The sequence below is a fragment of the Mirounga leonina genome, unplaced genomic scaffold (genome assembly GCF_011800145.1).
Source record: "Mirounga leonina isolate KUSES-001 unplaced genomic scaffold, KU_Mleo_1.0 Mir_151, whole genome shotgun sequence".
In the NCBI taxonomy this organism is placed as follows: Eukaryota; Metazoa; Chordata; class Mammalia; order Carnivora; family Phocidae; genus Mirounga; species Mirounga leonina.
The window spans coordinates 99,777,930-99,801,579 of NW_023270377.1; the positions used below are offsets into that span (position 1 = coordinate 99,777,930).

Genomic DNA, 23,650 nt, shown 5'->3' on the forward strand with positions numbered 1-23,650 from the left:
TGTGCCAGCCTGTGGGAGAGTGCACAGTGGTCTCGCCTGGAAGGCCCTACGTGTGGCCTGCGCTGTAGGACTCCCATATGTGGACAGGCAAGGAACAGGGCATGAAGGCTGGGTGGGAGGGCCTAGAAGGAAACAGAGCTAGCGGCTGGCTAGGGAAGACTTCAAGGTCAGCTTTGGCCTAGTCCCACTTCCTGGTGACAGGGAGCGGGGAGGACATCCCAGTTTGCAGGAACAACCGGCAAAGGTACAGAGGTGAGAAATGATGCTCCTGGACCTCAGTTTCCTCACCTGCAAAATGGGGCCGTACCAACCTGCAGGCTTGTGGTAAGGCGGAGGGACTGCGTGTGTAAAGCCTAGCGCATAGTAGGTGCTGAGCCAGCGTCGGTGGACCAGACTAACCATAGCAGTGTGAGCAAGGCCACAGTGTTCAGAGATCCGAGGACACTGGACACTGCCTGGAGCTCATGGTGGGAAGCCTTGGGCTATGAGGCTAGGGCTGGCTTGTGTGTTAGCTGAGGGGCATGGGGGCCTGAGGGACACCATCAAAGGGGACACCATCGAAGGGGACTGAGGGTTGGAGCTGCATCCACAGCTGCATGTTCTGGGCCATATGCAAAGCCCAATTACTGAGCAACCCCCGAGCAGGCCACCGTTCTCAAAGCACCTACTCCAGGGGCTCCTGGGGGCCCCCCAGGTGGCATGTTGCTTGTGGTTGCTGATGGCAATGAACTGGACAAAACGCTCACTGTCGGGTGAGCCCTGGGTCCTCCCTTTGCATCATGGGTGTGCTGAACCAGGGGCTGGGCAGCTATAGGGGGCCGGGGGAGTTGGGGGAAGACCCTGGTCTGGGAGTCACAGCCACCGTCCAAGCTGTGGCTCCCTGGCCTCAGCTTCTTTGGCCGCTTGGTGAGGAGTTTGGCCGAGACACTCTCTGGGGCCCTGCCCGCCCCTGTGGCCTGTGACCCCATCTGATCCACCCCCCTTCCTCCCCACAGGTGCCTATCTGCAGTGACCACCCAGACGCCAAGCGGGCCGTCTCAGAGATGGTGCAGGCCATGGGCTTCATGCCCGTGGACATGGGGGCCCTGGTCTCGGCCCGGGAGGTGGAGGCCATGCCCCTGCGCCTCCTCCCGGGCTGGAAGGTGCCCGCCCTCCTGGCCCTGGGACTCTTCATCTTCTTCTACGTCTACAACTTCGTCCGGGACGTCCTGCAGCCCTACGTGCGGGACGGCAAGAGCAAGTTCTACAAGCTGCCCGTGTCCGTGGTCAACACGACGCTGCCGTGCGTGGCCTACGTGCTGCTGTCCCTGGTGTACCTGCCCGGCGTGCTGGCGGCCGCCCTGCAGCTGCGCCGCGGCACCAAGTACCGCCGCTTCCCCGACTGGCTGGACCACTGGCTGCAGCACCGCAAGCAGATAGGCCTGCTCAGCTTCTTCTGCGCCGCGCTGCACGCGCTCTACAGCTTCTGCCTGCCCCTGAGCCGCGTGAACCGCTACGAGGTGGTCAACCTCGCCATCAAACAGGTACGACCGGCGCGCGCAGCCCACCGGCCGCCCTCGGCCGCTTCTGGCCCCGCAGGGGCGCTGCGCCGGCCGCCGCCCGACGTGCTGAAGACCGGTGAGCCCGGCGGGGCAATGCCAGGGCTGGTGGACGCAGCCCAGGGCTGGGGGCGGGAGACGGACGCAAGACAGCTGCGAGTTTTCGAGGCTCTGCAGGAGGAGTGCTAAAGAGAAAAGCCAAGCAGGGGAGTGTGGTGGAGCACAGTCTTGAAGCAGGTCAGGGGAGGCCTTGTGAGGCGGTGACGGGTGAGCAGAGGTGGAAGGAGGTGAGAGCGGCCAGTTTCAGCCAGCCCAGGGAGCGACAAGAACAGAGGCTCTCACGTGGGAGCCTCCAGGAGCCCAGCGAGGGGTGGTGGGCCAGGCCTAAGTAGTTGAAGCCAGACCAGGGAAACCCTGAAGGCAGGGGAAGGGCTTTGGCCTTAGGCTCTGAGTGAAACAGGGAGCCGGTGAAGGGTTTTGAGGAGGGGAGATTCTCTGCCTGACGTTTTAGCTCGCTCACTCTCGCTGCTGCAGGGAGAACAGGAAGTAGGGGTCAAAGGCACATGCCGAGAGACCCACGGCCGGGGCGGTGGGGATGGGGGGCTGCGCAGGAACCCAGACGAGAGGCCACAGGGGCCTGGAGTGAGGTGGGAACAGCAGAGGGCCGGAAAGCATTGAAGGCATATTTTGAAGCCCTAGTACCCAGAATTTTGAAATAGGGGGTATGCGGGGTGATCAAGGATGACTCCGGGTTTTTGGCCTGAGCATCTGGACGGAGGCAGTTGCCATCAGCTGAGGTGCAGAAGGCTGCAGAAGGCTGCAGAAGCAAGCTGTTTTGGTGGGGTTTAGGGGGAGGCGTTAATGATTCATTCGTTTAGGAAACCTGTGTGGTGCTCTTTTGCCACAAGATTCCTGGAGAACGGAGGGCCTTACGGGCCAGGCCAGGTAGCAACCAGGTAGGCCTGGTTTACAAAGCTCACGGGGCCTGATTCTGAGTCCCAGGCAACACTGCCCCACGTGCTAATCCTACCTCCAGTCCCCAGCCAGGCACATGGGGCCTTCCCGCTGCATGCAGGACACTAGTCACCCACTAGAGTTTGGCCCAGGTGCCAATGAGACCCTCATTCCAGCCCAGGTGGCCCCTGCAGTTCCTGTTCTTGCTTGGGAGGCAGGGATCTCCCCAGCTGTGCCCACCATGCAGCCATCCCCTCAGAAGCCCGGCCACCTCCCAGAGCGGTAAACTGAAGGCAAGGCTGGGCCGCTTCCAGAGAACCAAGGGCCTCAGCCCCCATTCACTCTTGGGGTTCCTGCTCCCCTGCTGGTAGTTTCTCAAGCCCTCATCCTTTCCTACCCACGGACACCTGGCATCATTGTGTCTGTGGGCTTAGGCTTTCCTCAGAGAAAGGAAGAACCCCAGACTTCAGGCAGAGAAGCAAGATGCCCACTGGAAATGAGAAGAAGGGAAAAATAACAGGCACAAACCCTGAAAAAGAACGTGCTGCGTTCCAGGTGCCATCCTAAGTGCTTCATGTACTCCCCGGGAATTCATTTAACCCTCATTCCTCTAAGGCACGTGCTAGGCTACCCTGATTTTACAGATGAGCAAACGGAAGCACAGAGAGGGTAAGTCACTTGACCAAAGTCATGCAGCCAGTAAGTGGCTGAGCTGGGATTCAGATCCAGCCATTTGACTCCAGATCCATGCTTATATCCTTATTGCTTTCTATGGGGAAACTAAGTCCAAATTAACAGTTGAGTAAATGATCCCAGAACTCAGGTCATTCCCTCGTTCATTCCCTGAGCACCGACTCTGCCAGACCCTGGGGCCCCAGAATGGGATAAGACCGTCTCGTCTCTTGCTGTAGCTGATGCTGGGGTGGGAGTGGGGGTGGCGCCGACTCCTGAAGGCCAGAGCCCTAAACTCTTGTCCTCCAGCATCACTGATTAGAACAAAGACCTTGACCTTCAGCAAGTCACAGCCCCTGTTTTGTCCTGAAGGCCCTAATACAGAGTGAGGCCTCTCCCACTGCTAATGTCTGTGATGCTCTTTGATGATATTTTCTAAAATGAGCCAGCTCGCTCAGCAGGAGGCTCTGTGTGGCTTCTCAGGGACTGGCACAATGTTTGCTGCCCAGGAGGTGGCAGATCTGGGTGGCAGGTGTTTCAGGCAGTGGGCAGTGAAGAAGGTAATGCCTCCTCCCCCCTAGAGCACAAGGCAGACCCCTGTGCCCTCCCTTCCCCCATCCACCCTCTGATTGCCATTCTCTAAATTCTCTACCCTGCCAATGCTCTGCTTGATATTGTTAACCCAGTTTTGCCACGATGCAAATACCAGAGCTCAGAGGGGCGAGTGTGAGGTAATTTTCCCGGAGTTCCAAAGCCCCGTAGGGCTGCAGCCTGCACATCCCCCCCCCCCCGCCCCACCCCACCGATGGAGGTTGCCAGGCAACCATCCCTCCCACAGGACAGAATCGCTTGGAGACAGTGAAGGCCTGTCATGCAAAGGGGCTTTCACTTGTCCTGTAGAGTTCTGGAGGATAGAGCCAGGGCTGAAGCCAGGGCGGAAGTGAGTGTGTCGGGGAGGAGGAGGGGTTAGAAGGATGGGGAGGGGGGAGGCTAACACAGGGCAGGGCAGCCCAGCAGTGGTGAATCGCCTGAACCTGGAGGTGTTGGAGGAGAGGCTAGATAGTCTGTGGGTCACCCCCGCCCTCGGGCCCTGAGACTGGACCGCTGAGAAGCTGTTCTGCATTCAGCCCCTAACTTCAGGTTCCTGCCTGACGTGTGACTTTTCCAGCCTGCCCTCAGGCCGTCCTCACCATCCTGGCTGCCCTGTTGGGCCTTAGGGGAAAGGGAGCAGGTTAGCCTGGGCACCGGAAACTCTCCACGGTTCCCTTCAATCCCCTGAGTCTGCAAATTTGGAAACAGAGCGGCATCTCAGCTACAGAGAGAGTCTCTGAGACCGTTTATTGACATAGTATCACCTACAATACCTAATATTTGTACAGCGCTTTCTGATTTGCTTGTGCGGCCCCCTAGAAATGCATTTCAAGACAAAATCAAAGATCAAAAACAAGATCAAAGATGGGGCGCCTGGGTGGTTCAGTTGTTAAGCGTCTGCCTTCGGCTCAGGTCATGGTCCCAGGGTCCTGGGATCGATCCCCGCATCAGGCTCCCTGCTGAGCAGGGAGCCTGCTTCTCCCCCTCCTTCTGCTTCTCTCCCTGCTCATGTTCTCTCTGTCTCTCTGTATCTCTGTGTCTCGAATGAATAAATAAAAAATTCTTAAAAAAAAAAAAAAAAAACAAGATCAAAGAAAATGTTTAACCCACACACTGTTTTCTCCTTTCCCTTGCCCCCATCCTCGGCTAGGCATTGTTGGAGAGTCTAAAATTTGCATCTTACCATGTCCCTGCTGAAAAGCAGCTCAGTGGTCCCCCACCGTCCTCAGGGTAATGAGAGACCCCTCACAGGACAGCTATGCTCCCCCCCCCCCACCACTGCTTCTGTGACACTCGGGTCCCGTGTTGTCCTCTGAGTGGCCACAGCTCGTTCCTCCTGGCCCAGACCCCCCACCCTGGGACACCTTGACCGTCTGACAAACTTGTATTTCTCTTTTATTTTGTTTTTAAAGATTTTTATTTATTTACTTGAGAGAGAGAGCACAAGTGGGGGAAAGAGAGAAGCAGACTCCCTGCTAAGCAGGGAGCCCAGCATGGGTCTCAGTTCCAGGACCCTGGGATCATGACCTGAGCCGAAGGCAGACGCTTAACCAACTGAGCCACCCAGGTGCCCCTGTATTTCTCTTGTAAAACCCTGTCTCCATTCAGCTCCTCCTGCCTGTCTTGCCCATTCCCCATATCCACCTCTATAATCTGTTGTATTTTGTCCATGCTTCTGTGATGTTTATTGTGCAGCACTTGTCTGTCTTCTGCCCCCATTCGGTTCCGTGGCTGGGCCTTCCACCCCTTGAGGTCCATGGCTCCTGAGAGATTCCCAGCGCATGTTCATGGAGTGGCTGTTAAACTGGCCACCGTGAAGCCAGTACAAGGCATCTCTTAGGAGGAGAACATGGAGGGCTTAGGGCAAGAACTAGTCTAACTTCCTAGCTGGCGTTAAAAACAGCACCAGCCATTTATTGTACCAATCGCCTACTGCGTGCCAGTCATATGCGACTCATTGCACAAACATCATCTTTTTTTCCCTGTGATAACACAGCCAGAAAGAGGCCCGGGTGCGATGAGCCAGGGAAGGCACTGCCCAGGGTCTCGTGACTGCCCCCTAGTGGCAGCATCGGCATGGAGCCTGGCCTTGGGACTGAAGCCGCTGTCCCATTACCAAAGGCTGCCTCTTTTATGTCCTGTATCCCCCTTCTCTGGGTTTGCCTGGGGGTCAGCACCACCCTCTTCCCACCCTCTGACCACCCTTGGGACAAGGAGAGGGCCTCATGCCACAGCCTCACTGGTCCTCCTGCCCCTGGGTTCTTCAGGCTGTAGCCTGCAACCCACAGGGAAAGGAAATCCTACACGTGAACACCACTATCCCATCTCCTGTCGGCGAGCACTATCCTTGTCATTCTCAAGGTGACCAACTGGATGAGCTGTGAATGTGGGAGAATTACCAGGGGAATGAAGAGCTGTTGAATCGACATTCCAGGTAGCTGTGGGTGACACTGGGCACTGGGGAGCCCTGAGTCCAGCACAGTGGCCCAGCCGGTTGATGAGAATCCCACAGGCTATTGAAGGCAGCCGGGCTGCAGATCCTCAATCAGGTTCCTCAGCACCCATTGTTCTGCTGCCCACCTCACCCCACCGCTTCCCAGAGTCATTGCAGAGTGGAAATTATTAGAGCAAAAAAACAAGACATTTTGCAAGCAAGTGTGGTATGTGTGTGTAATCCTCCAGACTCTGACTTGTGACATTAACCGCCTGATCTTACCAAAACGCAGAGAGGAATGACTAATGAAGTCTATCTGAAGAACAAACAATTTGCAATGAGATGACTTACTTAAAGACAGTTGTCAACACCTCGAAGGGGTGAGTAAGACTCGGAGCAGAGTTAGGCAGGAGACCTCACTGCCCTCTGCAGGGCAGTGTCGGTCAGGGCCTTCCGGCATGCTTGGTACACAAGCCCAGTTATGGGATTGTAGACATCACCTCTCCCAGCCCGCAGCCGAGGCCCAGAGCCAGGGTTGCCCACAGTCACATACGACTTGTGGTCAGGATGAGAACCCGAGTCCCCAGACTCCTGGTCCTTTTGTGGCTTAAGGACACCGATGTGAGCCAGCCTGCCCTAAAATAGAACCGAGGCCATCGTGTTTCTCAATTGCAGGAAAAGCACTCGGGGGATGGCATTTTCTCAGTTTCTTTAAGCTTCGTCTCATCAGCTTTTCAACCATTTTGCTCGGCCCACCAGACTCATTTTTAATATTGTATCTGGTAACTGGGCCTGGCTTTTTTGTTTTGTTTTGTTTTGTTTTTTTCCTGCTGAAAGAGTTTCTCACAAACTTGTATGAGTCATTCTGTTTTGCAAAGCAGGGACCTGCCTGCTAAGGCAGAGTCACATTCCCTAATAGAAAATACTGTTCCTTGATCTGCTGCTAGAATGAAAGGACCAGCATTTCCTGGGGTTTCTCAGAGAACACCTTGACTTCCAGGAACTCAGCTATCTGGTCTGGTTGGCAAATGACGGTTCCAATGGAAAGACCTTAATAAAAGCTTCCTCAAGTGTGTGCGCCGTATGAGGGAGTGCTGGCCGGGCTGGGAGTGGGGAGGTGGGGTGGTAGAAATCTCTGGGCCCGCAGGGGCTCCCTGGTTTGTGTCTACCTCTAGCTCAGTGGGGGATCCCAGAGCTCTGGGAGGGCAGGCACTCTGGCTCCCTGCAGCCCAGGGCACAGCACACAGCAGGTGCTCCACAAGTGCTCACGACTTGGTGATGGTGATAGTTGTCAGTCTCTGTCGCCTGGCAACAGTTAAGCCAAAGCTATACTCCTCAAGCGGAAATGGGGAACCGAGTGGGAAGTCGGGAGCTGGTGGCTTTGAGTCAGGAAATGTGGAGGGGTCTAGTATCTCTGTGCGTCTTTGTGTGCCCTGAGTGGAAGGCGGTGGTCTGCATGGCTTACTGGGCTGGTTGACTGGCCCCAGGAAGATTTGAGAAAGCCAAGACCCCGACTGCCTGGGTCCCAATCCCAGCTCTGCCCTCTACTGCCCTGTGCATGACCTTGGGAAAATGACTTGATCCTCGTGCCTCGTTTCCCTCATCTGGAAAATGGGGATCATAGTGCACCCTACCTCATGGGGTTGTTGAGGATTAGAGGAGCTGATGCCTGAAAAACACCTAGAACGGGACCAGGCCCATGTGGGACGTGGTGGGGGTGTTAGTCATCACAGTGTTTCTCCGGCCCTAAACTACCCTGTCGCCCACACCCCGGCGCACCAACCTCTGCCACTGTGCTCATGGTTTTTCCTCCCCCCACGTCAGGTCCTGGCCAACAAGAGTCACCTGTGGATCGAGGAGGAAGTCTGGCGGATGGAGATCTACCTCTCCCTGGGAGTGCTGGCCCTTGGCACGCTGTCCCTGCTGGCTGTCACGTCACTGCCCTCCATTGCAAACTCGCTCAACTGGAGGGAGTTCAGCTTTGTTCAGGTAAAGTAGTTCTTCCTGTGCTGGTGAGCCTCAGCTCACGTGGCATTGGCCCCAACACTCCATGAACCAGCTTGACTCATAATCCGTGCGACATGACCGCTCCCTCAGACGCTGGGGCCTTCCCGAGCCTCGAGGGCTCCCCCCAAGTCTCCTGATAAAGGGGCTGCAGGACAAGCTCATCATCTAGGGAAGCCAGATGTAGACATGTGAAAAAATTAGACAACAGAACAGTGAACCTTGGACTAAACATTCTCCGTTCCTACAGTTCTTGAGCTTCCCAAACAAAATTGCATGATTTTGTGCAGTCATTGCGTATCTCACTAGTCTAGCTGGCAGTTAGTGAGCCAGTGAGTGAGCCTCGCCGACCACTCAGCAACCTCCTCTCACCCGGCTCTCTGGTCCCCTTTAACCCCTTGATTCATACAGGGCCAAAGAGGAGGTGAGCATTAGGATCACCGGTTTATAGGGGCTAAAACACAGCATGTCCCGAAGGACACCATTCCTATGAGACATCAGAGAAAAGGAGATCTGTAGTCAAATAAATTTGAGAAAAGATTTGCCTTCCCTAAGACATTCACAATGCACTTTGGCACATCAAAGATTCTAGTAACATCTACAACAAACCAACCCTGTTAACCAGACTTCTTTGAGCATGAACACCCTCCCTCCCCTCACTTTTTGGGGTTTGGTTTTTTGTCTTGTTTCTGGTTTTCAGAGTATGGCAACTGCACTCCACCAAACACCGCTTAGGAAATACTGCCAATAGCACAAGGCCTTTATGCAGGTATTCACTCGGGCAGTGTTTATTGAGCACTTACTGCATGCCAGGCATTGTGTTAGGCCTCCGATGTGAGAGGGAACAAGACAGGCACAGCCACGTTTCAGTTACAAGGCCGACTGAGACAGGGGCAGTTTTTACACTGCTTTGGCATCCCCCACTGTTCTCTATACAAAGTACGTGGTCAGCCCCCAAGTGTTGGCGGATTAACTCATCCCCTCTGTGGATAGGTGCTGACTAATACTGGATTCTGCCATTGATCTTGGATCAGGGCAGAGAACAGCGCTCATATCCACCCCCAGTATCAACAAAAATCTGTCACATCTCTTCTCTGTGTGGTGAGGACACAGTGCGGGATTCACAGAGGGACACTGACCGTGCAATGCTCTTATGTAATCCTAAAATTAATTGTCCCCGATTGGGGACGCTAACATACCTAGAACAAAACACAGTTGTGGTTGTTTTGGGTTTGTTTGGTTTTTTGAAGTCTGTCTGTTTCTGAATCTCACTGGCTCTGCTCATCTCGGAAGGTCTCCGGAGGAATGCTCAGGGCTGACACATGCCAGCAGCAGAGGGGGAAAACAGAATTTTATTTATCTGCTGCTAATCCCCATGTGTCGCACACCCAAATCTTGGATTTTCCTGTACCTGCTTGGAGTATCCTGCGGTGCCTGGTTTATCCACAATTAAAACAGACTGCAGGTCGCTCCCCTCACCGAAAAGTTGCCCCGTTAAGCAGCTGTAGATTACAAGCCCGGTTCTGGCTGCCAGAGAAAGCCAGAGGATTTGATTTTGTTAGGGAAAGCAGACTGGAACCTCAGGAGCCGTGCTCGACTTTACATACTGAAGAGCTGAAATGTAAATATGGAAGTCCTTCGGCCACTGCAAGAACAGTGGGGGGTTGCAAGGCTGGGAGATGGGTAAGAAAGGCAGGGTTTTACTTGGGGAAGTCAAACGCCCATAGTCTGTCCACGAGAACAAATACTCTGTCTCCCGAGAGTGCTAATGTAGGGAGGAGGAAGTCAGCGCCCAGAGCCTGGGGTCCAGCTTTGCGTCCCCCGTCCCAGCTCTAGAATCTTGGGCAGGTGACGAACCCCACCCGAACCTCGCCTTACCTGTAAGATGGCGTTAATGGCTGCAGAAGTGTCATGAGCCCCCGTGAGAAAAACGACATGTGGAAGAAAGTAGAAAGTATTTTGCTATTATTCTTAGGGTATGTGGCCACATTTCCATTACCCCTGACTAAGCTACCAACCACCCATTTCTGAGTTCACGAGAGGCCAAGAGACTCCCACCCTGGGTGTCAGAATGGTCCAAGGCTGGGTTTGCAAACCATGGTCAGTACTCACTGGTGGGTCGTGAAATGAATTCGGTGGATCACAACCAGCTTTTTTTTTTTAATGTTGATTTTCTTTTTTTTTCTTTTCTTTTTGTTTTTTGTTAAAGATTTTATTTATTTATTTGACAGAGACAGCGAGAGAGGGAACACAAGCAGGGGGAGTGGGAGAGGGAGAAGCAGGCTTCCCGCTGAGCAGGGAGCCTGATGCGGGGCTCGATCCCAGGACCCTGGGATCATGACCTGAGCTGAAGGCAGATGCCTAACACCTGAACCACCCAGGCGCCCCACAACCAGCTTTTTAAAAATGAAATAGGACAAAATGTTACAAAAATGTCAGAGGGCCTTGCATGTTCTAAGGATAGATTTTTTTTCAGTATTATATTGATTCAGTAGTTATATTTACATATGTGGTGTCTCTGGTTGTGTCCAGGACAGTAATGAAAAGTGTGGTTCTTACTGCGAGCCACCATCTCCAATTTTGAAGTCACAGAGCTCTTTTGGAGAATTACAGATACCCAGAACCACCCCTGACCTACGGACTCAGATGTCCATGCAGTCTGTTTTCGTGAGCTCCTTGGGTGACAGGTGCACGTGTGTGGTAACCATTGGGGTGGCGGACCCAGGTTGTGGAGCCAGCAGATTCTGGGTTTCAGTCCCAAGCCCGCCGGTGTCCGGACCCCGTCTCCTCCCGCTGCCACGCACGACCACTGGGGGTCACCAGGGCTGAGCAGCTGGCTGTGGAGAGCCGTGCCTCTCCATGGACTTGGCCTGACTCCTAGCTCTGTGATGATTTATGGAGCTAAAAGGCATCAAAACAGTGTGTTGACTCTACAGTGGTGACTTGTGTTTATGTTTATCCTTTTGTTCGAGGCTGTTTTCAAAGGTTTAAATTTGAGGTTTTGTGGTTATGGCTTTATGGCTCTGGTTTGGTCTTGGTGTGCTCACTGCTCGAAGTTAGCCAGCTAAACGTTGTTAGGTTGCAGAATTGCCAGGTCAGGGCCGCTCACCTGCACAGGGACATTAGGGTTCTCCTCTAGCAGCTCAGTTCTGCCCCAGGGTTAGAGGGACTTCCTGTGACGTCGCCCACTCTAGCCACCTGCCTGAAATAATGACAGAGGCCAGCTCTGACCCCAACTCCGTGAACGATTGTCCACAGCCCCTCTACGCCACAGTAAGTGACCAAGAGCAGGAGCCACTGACAACCTGGCTGTTTCTTTTTTGCTAACAAGCTTACACACAATATAAACGGCCTTAGCTTGGGGAGTACGGGGGGGTTGTTGCAGTGGGGGGGCGGTGTGGGCTGATTGTTGTTTCAGATTGTTGCCAAGGAGAGAGGGTGAGGAAAACAAACTCACTGGAACCATCCAGGTATCCCATTGGGATTGCAAAGTCCAAAGGCCCTTTGTTACTGGCTGATCTTTGGCTGTCAGCCCTCTCTCTAAACCATTAGCCTGAGGCTGGGGCTTCCTGCCATCTGTTACCATGGAATTTTGGATAGCAAAAGGATGGGGATGCAGGAATGGGAGCAGCATCTCAGTGCCCTCCCAGTGCACGTCCACATTGTCTAGCACAATCCGTCACTCCAAATTAGGGGCTGGGGATGGCGGCCCACGTGGGTCAAACACTGGAGCTCCAGGACGTGTCACTAAGGGAAATGCTGAGGCCTCCCTGGAGGGCCACCAGGGTTAGGTCCCTCGGCCTGGGTGGGTTCTCATTGCTTCAGCATCTGGGGAAGCCCCACGAGGCTTCAGTGGATCTTTGTGGAAGGCACACATAGGATCAGGTCCATCCTAATCAAATAGCCTGGGCAAAGGGACACACAGAGGCCTCTCATCCTGATGCTGGAAAGGCTTGGGTGATGAGAGTCCCCTAAATTAGTTGTTCTTAGTCCTTACTGCACATTAGCATCATCACTGAATTTCTAAAAGCTAATGATGCCTGAGCCCCACCCCAAACCAATCTCATGTGCATTTCCGGGCCGGGCTTGGGCATTCATATTTTTCCCAAGCTCCCCATTGTTTTACCATGGAGCCGGATGTGAAAACCACAGTCTCAGACTCAGGGGTAAAAGGCACTTCCCAGCCATCTGAGCAAAGCCCAGTAAATCCATGTGAGTAAGGGGAGCCACGGTTTGGGGCCAGGCAGCTGGCTGGGAATGTCAGGGCAGTTGTCCAGCTTGTTCAAGATTTATTTCTGATGGTCAGTGCTAGGGACCTTTCCTTCCCCCTCAATTTTTTTTACTGTAGTAAAATAACGTAACACAAAATTTACTCTCTTAACCATTAAGTAAACAGTTCAGTGATATTAAGTACATTCCCACTGGGGGCAGTCATCCCCACCATCCATCTCCAGAGCTCTTTTCCGTCTTGCAACACTGACACTCTGTCCCCATGAATCACTAACTCCCCACGGTCCTCTTCCCCAGCCCCTGGCGACCGCCATTCCACTCTGTCTCTATGACTTTACCACCTCATATAAGACAATCCTACAGTATTTGTCTTTTTCGTGCCCAGCTGACTTCACGGAGCATCATGTCCTCAAGGTCCGTTCATGTCACACCAGGTGTCAGAACTGCCTTCCTCTTTAAGGCTGAATAATATTCCACTGTTTAGAAATATTCCGTTTTGCTCGTCCATTCTTCTGCTGGTGGGCACTTGGGCTGCCTCCATGTTTTGGCGACTGCGAATATGGGGTGTCCACATATCTCTTCAGGACCCTGCTTTCCATTCCTTTGGGGTATAGATCAGAAGTGGGAGCACTGGAGTGTGTGGTAATTGTATTTTTAATTTATTCAGGGAACCCCCCCACACACACCTTCCACAGCAGCTGCCCCTACCCACAGTGCTCAAGTCTTCCAATTTCTCCACATCCTCTCCACACTTGTTTTCTGGGTTTTTGACTGTAGCCATCCTCATGGGTGTGAGGCGACAATTCATTGTGGTTTAGACCTGCATTTCCCTGATGATGAGTGATACTGAGCATCTCTTCGTGTGCTTATTGGCCATTTTGTAGCTCTTCTTTGGAGAAATTTCTATTCAAGTACTTTGCCTATTTTTGAATTGAGGTGTTTGGTTTTCTGTCGTTGAGTTTGGGAGTTCTCTATATAGTCTGGATATTAATCCCAAATAGTTCCTCAGTGTTGGAGACCTTCTTAACCCCAGTCTTCAATATCGATAGATCAGAACTTTTAGACAAAGTGGGTGTGGTTCAGAAGTTTCGAGGAGATTTGGAATTCTTGATAGATACATCTAGAAGTGACGAGGAGCTGGTTGTGACTCACAGTCAGGGAGCCTTTCATTTTGGGGGATGACCATTTTAATATGACATACCTGTGGGTAGAAGCACAGAGCCACCCACGGCTCTTCCCGACAGGCTGTGCGGAGCCAGGAAATTGTGAAAGATGGGATAAAAACATCTTCAAAGTTATTAAAAGCCAAGAAAACACAGAGATGGCTAGGAAGGCTAGAAACTGGGGATCTTTTGGCAACTAGTATTTTTTAGGGGTCAAAAATGCTGTACTTGGGAACCTATCTGTGAACATATAGTGTAGAGCCATTAGAAAATGTTTTGTTTTTTTCATAAAAGTATTGCAAGCAATTCTCCCGAACAATGTTCTTCCGCATACCAAGGTTGACCATCCTGGCATAAGCAAGGCGTCCCCCACAATAGAGAGAAGCGAGAATGAGGCATGGTAGCAGAATCAGACCCACTTAGAACCGTGCCTGAGGGGAGTGCAAGCAAGACAGTGTCTCTCAACCAAGCCCCCTGGATCAATGCTGACAAGTGGGGCTGGAAGGAAATCCAGGAGGCCCAATTGTAGCTTCTCTGTGGAAAGCTCCAAGCCAACCTATAAAGAGTACCCCGAGGTACCGTCATACTGCCACATTTCAATTAAGCCCTTCCAGTGTCTCCTTGGAGAAAATGCATATGTGTTCATGGCTTGATGAGTCACTGCTATTTTCATTCCTTATGTAATAAACACAGGGCTCTCCTGCCCCAGATCTCTCAGTGGTTCCTTGGTGCTTACGGAATGCAGTCAGAACCACCCAGTGCTTCTCCTCTGTGCCTTCCACAAAGCCCTGCCCCTTGCTGCCCCAAGCTCTCCATCATCCCTGGCTCCTCTGGCGGCTGCAGAATGCCCATCCATATAGTGCTTCCCCCACATCTCCAACTTTAGCTTTGGGGACCACTTACTTGTCACTGAGGCTCAGTAGTGGCTTGCCCAGGGTCACAGTGTTGTTCCAGTAGACTCTGGAATGCCTCATTTGTCGTCCACAAGAAACTGCCCAAGATTCTAAGGCTAGAGCTACAGATCAGCACTTCCCAGCCATTTACATGCCCCGGCTCCCATGGAAAGTCAGGATTGTATAGCCCTTGGGTGATGAAGAGCAGCTCTTGGCTGGAGGTGGCGCACAGAAGCCCATCTGTGGCTCAAGGGCTGGGATGCTCACCTTCGCTGCAGGATGGCCTAAACTGCTTCCGTTTGGGTTTGTGACTGTCCCGGTCTCCATGCAGTACCGACTCCCTTCTAGGCAAGAGAGGAACCTGGCAGGGTTTCCATCTGAGGTGTTGATGAGTCAGGGTGTGGGTAGGAGGGGAGGGACCAGCCCCTACCAAGAGCATCTACATGATGCTCAAAAGCCGAGGGCTTCACACATGGTGTCATGTAGCCCGGCCTGTAGCCCGGCCTGTAGCCCGGCCTACAGGCCTCAGAGCCGCCCTCACTACTGATGCCAAATCCACACGTCAAGTACATTTGTTACTTTGTGTCCATGTTTAAATCAACTTCAAACCAATTCACTTTTTTATCTGGCCTCATCTTAGGCCAAATATTATTGGTGAAATTATGGCTTGGATATGCTGTCAGACACCTGTTACTCTACTATACATTAAACTATGCACAAAACTAGTAAAATGTTTTTAAAATGTTTTTAAACATTTTAAACATCGTTCCATCTAAAGTCCTCTAGCATCCACCAGAGGTACAAATAACACAGTTTGAGGAAAAGCAGCATCATTTACCAGATCCTCATGATTTAGTCGATCCTTACACACCTGCAGGGTAGAGGCATTATTCTCCTTTTTCTGTTGGGGAAACTGAGGCTCAGAGCATTTGGACAGGGCTGGGATTGGAACCCAGAGTCTCGACTACCAGAGCAGTCCTCCTTTCTCCCCTCGGCCAGGCAGGCAGAAGAGCCCTTGGTGGAATCACCCCGTGTCACCACCCTGGCCCTAACTCCATCCTTCCTTTCTCCTGCAGTCGACCCTGGGCTTTGTGGCCCTGGTGCTGAGCACCCTGCACACACTCACCTATGGCTGGACCCGTGCCTTCGAAGATAACCATTACAAGTTCTACCTGCCTCCCACGTTCACGCTCACACTGCTCGTGCCCTGTGTTGTGATCCTGGCCAAAGGCCTGTTCCTGCTCCCCTGCTTCAGCCGCAGGCTCTCCAAAATCCGGAGGGGCTGGGAGAAGGATGGTGGCATCAAGTTTACTCTGCCAATGGACCACACCCTGGCCCAGAAGACGAGCCACGTGTGAGGTGCCTGCCTCTGATCCCAGAAACCAGACACGGGCAGGACGGTGCCCTGGGCCTGTCAGGGCTGCTTTTCTGGATCGTGCGGTCCGGTGAAATTGTGCACCAAGTGGTGGTTCGAGGTCTGAATTCCTGGGACCCACATGTATGCGGTAATATTCAGAATGGCACATGTGCGGGTGTGACATATATGTTCATATAGATTTCATATATATAACGGGATTTGCATTTATACTTACTTAGCTAAAAAGTTGAGTCCCTGAGATTTCAACTTGTAGATTTAAAAGCCAGTGCCAGACGTTAGGAGAACAGCACCTCACCCTATTGGGATCTCTGCAGGGACGGACACACACTCTTTGCACAGAAAAGGCAGTGAGAGGCTTGTACCTTGGTGGATTCGATCCATTTGTGTTCCCACTCCCTTTTTGCTGCTTTCCCGAGGCTTTTGCAGAGCCGGGGCTCTAAGGGGGCAGATAAGAGCGCGGCCTGGAGCCGGATTTGGTGCACCGGGCTAAAGAGTCTCGAGCAAGCAAGCAGAGCAGGGGGAGGCCTCCTCCCTCGTTCACCTTCAGCAGCAGCAGGAGGTCAGGCGGGAGCCAGGGCCCCTGGGGGGTGAGCCTGCTGTCTGTACCCTGGGAGCCAATTGTCGAGGGGTCCTTTGCCAGGTCGAGGGGGCAGGCGATTGGGGCCCAAGCTGATCTCCCCAGTCCTCCCTGAGCTGGGGAGATTTTTTTTTCCCTGAAAGTCAGAAGTCACCACAGCGGCGGCACATTGATCTCTTATGGGAGTGTGAAGTCACCTCTGTGCAGGAGCTACTAATGAACCATCTTGAGAACAAGTGTAATGTCTTTCCCTCCTTTAAGTTGGTGATGACCGTTCTTTAAACCACTGTGCCTTCTCACCTTTCAGATCATTAGTGTGGATATCTCTTAGGAAGACCCAGAGCAGGCCCTCTAAAAGTCAGCTCGAGGGGGAGGGGAAAACAAGGCAGACAGCGCTCAGCATCCCAGCTAAGGCTTTCCGGGGTCCCACCCAGCGCACAGAAGGACTGATTATCTCCACTGAAACCGTCCCGTGGAAAAATACTGGGGACCTCATCAGTATGTCCTCCGCTGCTGCTGCCGGGCAGAGAACCTGCCAGAAAACCACACTGGCTCCAAGTTCCCCACTGCTCCAGGGAAACAGGGAGAACGTGGGCAGTGGGCCACCCCAAGAATCACCAACCCCAGGCGGTCACGCTTCAGAATCATTGGGGAGGGTCTTTTCTACCAAAGCTACAAACTTGAAGTGCTGCAACCCCAAAGCACAAGAGGCTGGACCACAGCCAGGGTCATAGGACACGTGTCCTCAAACCCCATGCTCGTTCCTATTGAAACCACTTTTATGTCCCCTGTGGAGAAAAAGCTGTTTTGGGCTGAGCCCCCACACCCTAGAACCAGGATGATCTGTCACCTCCACATAAAAAGCATCTGTGAACACAAAGGGGATGAAGTCCCAATGGAAGACGCAAGTGAGGCAAACGCTGGACTCTGCTCTGAATGGGGAGCGCTGGTCATGCTTATGTCTCAGGTCTTCCCGGCCAGGGGGGATCTTAGGAACAGAGAGTTGAGGCAGCAAAGGCTGACAAGACCGCTGCGAGAAGAGGAGGCCCCTGCCTCCCCCAGGGAGGCCTCATGAGCTCATGTCTGTAGAGCACATTAGGGTCCTTTAGTGAAAAGGGGAAAAAAAAAAAAAAGCCAAGTGCAAGAATATCTCATTAGGCCAGTGACTGATGGAGGGAAGGCGGTGCAGGCGAAGCTGTCTGCTTCCTGCTGATGTTTTCCATCTGCTGCTTGAAGGCTGAGCGGCAGAAGCTTGTCTTCCAAATGGGCCCTGATGGAGCGGCCGCTGTGTTCCTCGGAGAGGCTTGCTGGAAAGGAGGCAGGCGAAGCACAGATTCCAGCATTCGATTCATAAAATGAGGGCCCGTCCATTTCCTGCTGATTGGAAGCGGGGAGAACAGGGGCACCTGGGATCCACTAGGGATCTCCAACCCCAGTCAGTATTGGCTGCCTTCCTTCTCCAGCCCTCCCTGGGCCCAGGGAATCTCCTTATACCAAAGATGCTGACTTCCAGCAACATCCAGTATGCTCCCTTCCCTTCCCCACCCACCTCCTGCTGCAGGTGCTCCTAGGGGAGGGAACTGGTTCCAAGGTGGGTGGCAGGAGGGAACAGGTGCAGCAGAGGACCTGGCCGCCTACCAACTGGACAATCAACTCATGAAAGGCAGGGTGTGCTGTGTGCTTGGGCTTGATCTGGTGTCTGTTGCTCTTCCCTACCTCACCAGGCAGCTGGCAACAGCATCCCCATGAGAGCAAGTCACTCCCTTTCAGCCTGGTAAACTCTATGTGCCTCTGGGTACAAAAGTGCCTGAACCAATGTGCTCCAGAAGTCCTAAATGCCATGGTCTGAGGTTGATGTTTAAAATCAATGCCACTGAAACAGTCTGTGTATTTTGTGTTTACCTTGTAGAGCTTGTCGAAGAAGCAGCAAAAATAAACACCTAACCTTCTGTGAATTTCAGGCTTTTATTTCTGTCCTGCCGATCACTGCCCACTCATTCATTCATTGGCTCCATGAGGCTTCTGATTGGCGCTTGCTCTGAGTCAGGCAGTATGCAAGGGGGGGCACAGAATGATCTGGGCTAGAGCTCACCCCTGAGGAAGGACAGGCATGCAGACCTACAGCAACAGGCAAGGAAGGACAGACGAGATCCAGGCAACAACGTGGGGGTGGGGGGAAGGGGATCGGTTGTGTGTGCAAAAGGAGCACCCTAACCAAAGCCAGTGGAGTCAGGGGAAGGCTTCCCGGAGGAAGCAGTGTCTGTTCTCTGGTCGGAAGGCTGCAACTTTGAATGTAGGTTAAGAGCAGTGGTGCTTGTCAAACTAGAGTGTGCACAGGAGTCACATAGGGATCTTGTTCAAACACAGGCTCTGAGCCACTGATCTGGGATGAGGCTGAGCCTGTGCATTTCTAATAAACTCCCAGGTGACATGGATGGTGTTGATCCTCAGACACTCTTAAGTAACAAGGGCTTAGATGGCTTCCTTTGTCCCTGCTGTGCTGCATCGCTGCGGCGTTAACCCTCCCCAGGACGTTGGTTCCCTGGCAGCCTTGGAGAGGTAGGCCCGTGCACACTGCAGATGCAGCTGCAGCCCCTGTTCTCTGAAAGGCAGAACACCGACCTATTATGCAGTCAAGCTTTTCTACTAAAGCAGAACTGTCTTACTGTATAGGGGGAAAAAGAAAAAAGAAACCCCCGTGCATAAAGCAGTCTAGTGGCTAAAAACCATTTCTTGGGAACAATAACCAAAAGATGGCCTTGAGCCCACGAGAAGAGTCTTCCAAAGAAAGAACCATGGTCAGAAAACAACTTCACTACAAATCATTTTCAACAGCAAAAAATATCTCACGCTTGGAGTTTTGTTTTTCTACTCTGTGTCCTCCCACACATGATGCTGAGAGTTAAGCTTTAAAAGAAGTGATGAAAGAATGTCCATTATTAAGGTGGTTCACACAAGAACTAAGGAGTGACCAAAATAACTCCTAGAAGTTTAAGAGAAGATTTGTCACTCAGCTCTTTGACAAGCTGAATCTTTTCCAAAAGCAGTGACGTGGGCCCTTGGCTTCTACTGGGTCACTGCCCTGCTCTCTTTACAAAGAGGAAGCTGGCAGAAACTCAGTCCCACCAAACCAGCACCAACTCTTTCTAACAGATAATTTGAAAACCCTTTTTACTCACCTAAAATGAAATTTAGAAATAGAATCTACCTATGCATACACTTTTTAAATCAATATAATAAGGTCTTAATTGAAACATGAAGTAGAAATAAAGTAATTTACACTAATATATACTATAGTAATAATGAATAGTGATTATTACGAGTAATAATCTTACAGTAATTGGTTTTAAGAGAAATACAATGAACGTAACATTATCGACCTCCTTTATAACTGACATTTTAAAATAAGGGTTAAAGAAGTGTATGAGTGTGTATGCGTGTAGACATGTGCACTGAGTGTTTGAAACACGGTTGAATGCTATGGAGCAGTCAAAGAGGGTGAAGACCAATAAATGTCCACTGGATTTGGAAATACGGAAACTTTACAGTGAGAATGTCAATGGAATGTGTTGGAGGACTGGGGATGAATGAGAAGTGAGGAAATGGAGAGCAGTGGACAACTCATCCGAGATTTGGCTATGAAGTGGGAGAGAGAGAGAGGATCAGAAACTGGGGAGAAATGGGGTAGAAGAAGGAGAGCTGGGGATTTTTCCCCATGGTTTTAACCTGAACATGTTTTAGGTGTTCCTGGAAAAGAACAAGATGAACAGGAGTAGTTGAAGGTGAGTGAGAAAGAGAGAGAGAGAAAGAGAATGGGAATCAAAGTCCCAGAAGATATGTAAAGAGATGAGGTCCAGAACACAGGGAGGAGCGGCTTGTCTTTTAATATTAGGAAAGGGGTGCCTGGGTGGCTCAGTCAGTTGAGCGTCCGACTCATGATTTTGGCTCAGGTTGTGATCTCAGGGTTGTGGGATGGAGCCCCACATCCGGCTTTGCACTGGGCATGGAGGCTGCTTGGGATTCTCTCTCTCCCTCTCCCTCTACCCTCCCTCCCTCTCTAAAAAATAAATTAATTAATTAAATTAGGAGAAAAGGATAGGTGCCAATGGGTGGAGGATTTACTTTGGTGACGTAAGGTGTAGAAGTTCTTTTCTGATGATGTCTGTATCCTTTGTAGAAAAGTCAGTGGCATTTGCTAAGCATAACCGTGAGGGAAGAAGATTTGACACTGATGGTTGAAGAGGGAGGAAAAGGTTAAAAATAATTGTTGGAGAAAGTGAAAAGGGAGCTGTCCAGGGAACCTTGATACAATTAGCCAAGATGAAACAAAACAAACAACTTGTTTATAACATTTTTTGTCTAAGGTGAAATGTACTAATTTTGTTTAGTGTGCAAAGTGGAGTTTTTGCTCAGGTAAATTCTGTTTTCCCCCACCAATTTCTGTAATAATTCCAAGTACTTTAACTTATTCAGTTTGACCTCTAATAGTTACTCAAAATGCTTTGGATTCATTTTGTTTTCTCTGTTGAGAAATGGACAGTCACAAATGGAACTTTTGATACACTTAGCAAACAAAAGCCTCCATGCCAATCCTCCCATAAAGTGAATAATCAACCCCTTGTTTACTGAGTGTTGATTTCATCTACCAGATGAGAAACCTAGCTTATTTCTATAATTTCTATCATATGCAGAGCCTACTCATAAAAATCTAATTTATCCAGGGCGCCTGGGTGGCTCAGTTGGTTGAGCAACTGCCTTCGGCTCAGGTCATGATCCTGGAGTCCCAGGATCGAGTCCCGCATCGGGCTCCCTGCTCAGCGGGGAGTCTGCTTCTCCCTCTGACCCTCCTCCCTCTCATGCTCTCTGTATCTCATTCTCTCTGTCTCAAATAAATAAATAAATAAATAAATCTTAAAAAAAAAAATCTAATTTATCCAACAGTTAAAACTGTTCCCTAACTAGAGAATTCATTAAGGCTTTCACTTCCTGAGGAGTATTCCTCCTACAAAGCAACTGGTTCTTGGACAAAAGACATACTTTTTAACGTATTGCTAAACTCTCAGGAGGTAAGAGAAATCACCAAGGCAGAAGAGAAATGGGAGTATGCATGCACATACAAATAAACCAGACAGTGCTATCCTTGGCTCCTGGCAGAGGCAAATTTAAGTCCTTCCTGCCTCAATTCAGACCAACCAAGCAGGAGCTCAGTATCTAAGCTCAACAAGCCACAGGTGAGAATCAGCAGAAACACAACTCCCAAAGACTTCAAAGAATAGAATTATCAAATAGAAAATAATGATATATTAAAGGATTAAAAAATAGAGTCACAAAAATAAGTACGAAATAAGGCACAATGAAAGGACCAGGTATGATGAAAAATAGAAAATTCAGAAATGAAAGATTGTTGGAAACAAACCTAATCTGATGAATTTAACAGCTGACTGGAGAAAATCAGTGAATTCTAAAATGGAGCTGAAGAAGTTGCCCAGAATGCAAAAAAAAAAAAAAGAGAGAGAGAGAGAGAGAAATGGACAGAAAATATAAAAGAGAGGTTAAAAGAGCTAGAGCTTAAAATGAAAAAGTCTAACATACAAATAAGTGGCGCTCCAGAAAGAAAAAATGGTAGAAAGGCAAATTTTAAAGAGATAAAGGCTGAGGATTTTCCAAAAGTAACAGAAGACTAGACTCTCAAAAAGCAGAAAGTACAATGTATACCTCTGAGCAGGAAAGCAAATGTGAAAAATGAAACCACACCTAGACACACTAGGAAGCTCAAAAAGCAGCTGGAGAAAAATTACAGATTATTTACAATTGTGAAATTATAACAAACTTAACAAATCAATGGAAATCAGAAAATAGTGATCTAATATCTCAAAAGAACAGAGAGGAAATAATTGTCAACTTCTTTTAGAACTGTAGATCTAGCAAAACTGATCTTTAAGAAAGAAGGCAAGGGGCGCCTGGGTGGCTCAGTCGTTAGGTGTCTGCCTTTGGCTCGGGTCATGATTCCAGTGTCCTGGGATCGGGCCCCGCATTGGGCTCCCCACTGAGTGGGAAGCCTGCTTCTCCCTCTCCCACTCCCCCTGCTTATGTTCCCTCTCTCGCTGTGTCTCTCTCTGTCAAATAAATAAATAAAATCTTAAAAAAAAAAAAAAGAGGCAAAATAAGGACATTTCAGATATGCAAAAATTGGAGAGTTTACCAATAGTTTTTACCTAAAGAACTTCTAAAAAGTATACTTCAGATAGAAGGAAAATGATCCCATGGGGGGGCCAAAAAACAAGGAATGGTAAACAAAGAAATAGTGACCGTGAAGATAAATCTAAACAAGCCATGTCTATATAAAATAACATTCATGTCTATTTAATGTGAGGGTTTTTTTTAAAGGGGACACTGAAGGACTGGACAACAATGACATGTAAGGTGACTGAGTAAATGATTGAGTTAAAATGTTCTGAGACTCTTGTATTTGTTCAGGGGTGGGAGAAATTATGGACTAATTTAGATTTTGTTAAGTAAGCCTGGAAAAATGCCAAGGGTAAGCACTAAAAACCTAAAAATATAACATCCAAATCCTGAGGAGAGGAAAAAACGAAATAAGAAAACAAACAAGTAAAAATTCAATTCTTAAAAAGCAAGAAAAGAGAAAAATAGCATAGAAAAAGCAGGAGACATCAACAACAAAAAGTAGATGTTAGAAACAAATCCACATATATCAATAATCACAATATATACAAATGGATTAAACTCTTGAGTTAAAAGACAGAGATTACCAGATTGGATTTTTCAATATAGTTATATACTATTTATAAGTGGCCTACCTAAAAACTAAAGATAAGCAATAGTAAAAAAAAATGTGTTAGGCAAAAACAAACCAAATGAAAGTTGAGGTGGCTAGATTATTATACAAAGTATACTTTATGACAAAGGACAATATTAGAGATAGAGTCACTATATAATGATAAAGATTTAAATATTTTAGAATGTCTGCATTTAATAATGCAGCTTCAAAATACATGAAGCAAAAAACAAAAAAAGAAATGTAGACAAATTCATCGTTATACTGGGAAATTGCAACAAACAAAAAATTGTGTGTGTGTGTTTATAACATAAGAAGCTTGGTATCATAAAGAATAAGGAAATTATGTTCTTCTCAAGAAAACAAATAGAAAATATATTAGACCTGGGCAAATTTCAAAAAATTTCAAGGAACAAA

At 49.9% G+C, this 23,650-nt stretch overlaps 1 protein-coding gene across 1 annotated transcript in view; it reads left to right on the forward strand.

Moving 5' to 3' along the window:
* Window positions 1-18,389, forward strand: part of STEAP3 (STEAP3 metalloreductase) — a 44,354-nt gene extending 25,965 nt beyond the window's left edge. The window contains exons 3-5 of the mRNA XM_035008177.1: window positions 996-1,523; window positions 8,014-8,178; window positions 15,556-18,389. Of these exons, the coding sequence (XP_034864068.1) occupies window positions 996-1,523; window positions 8,014-8,178; window positions 15,556-15,837 (975 nt within the window). The 3' untranslated portion in view covers window positions 15,838-18,389. The remainder of the gene's footprint in view (window positions 1-995; window positions 1,524-8,013; window positions 8,179-15,555) is intronic.
* The last annotated feature ends 5,261 nt before the right edge of the window (window positions 18,390-23,650 follow it).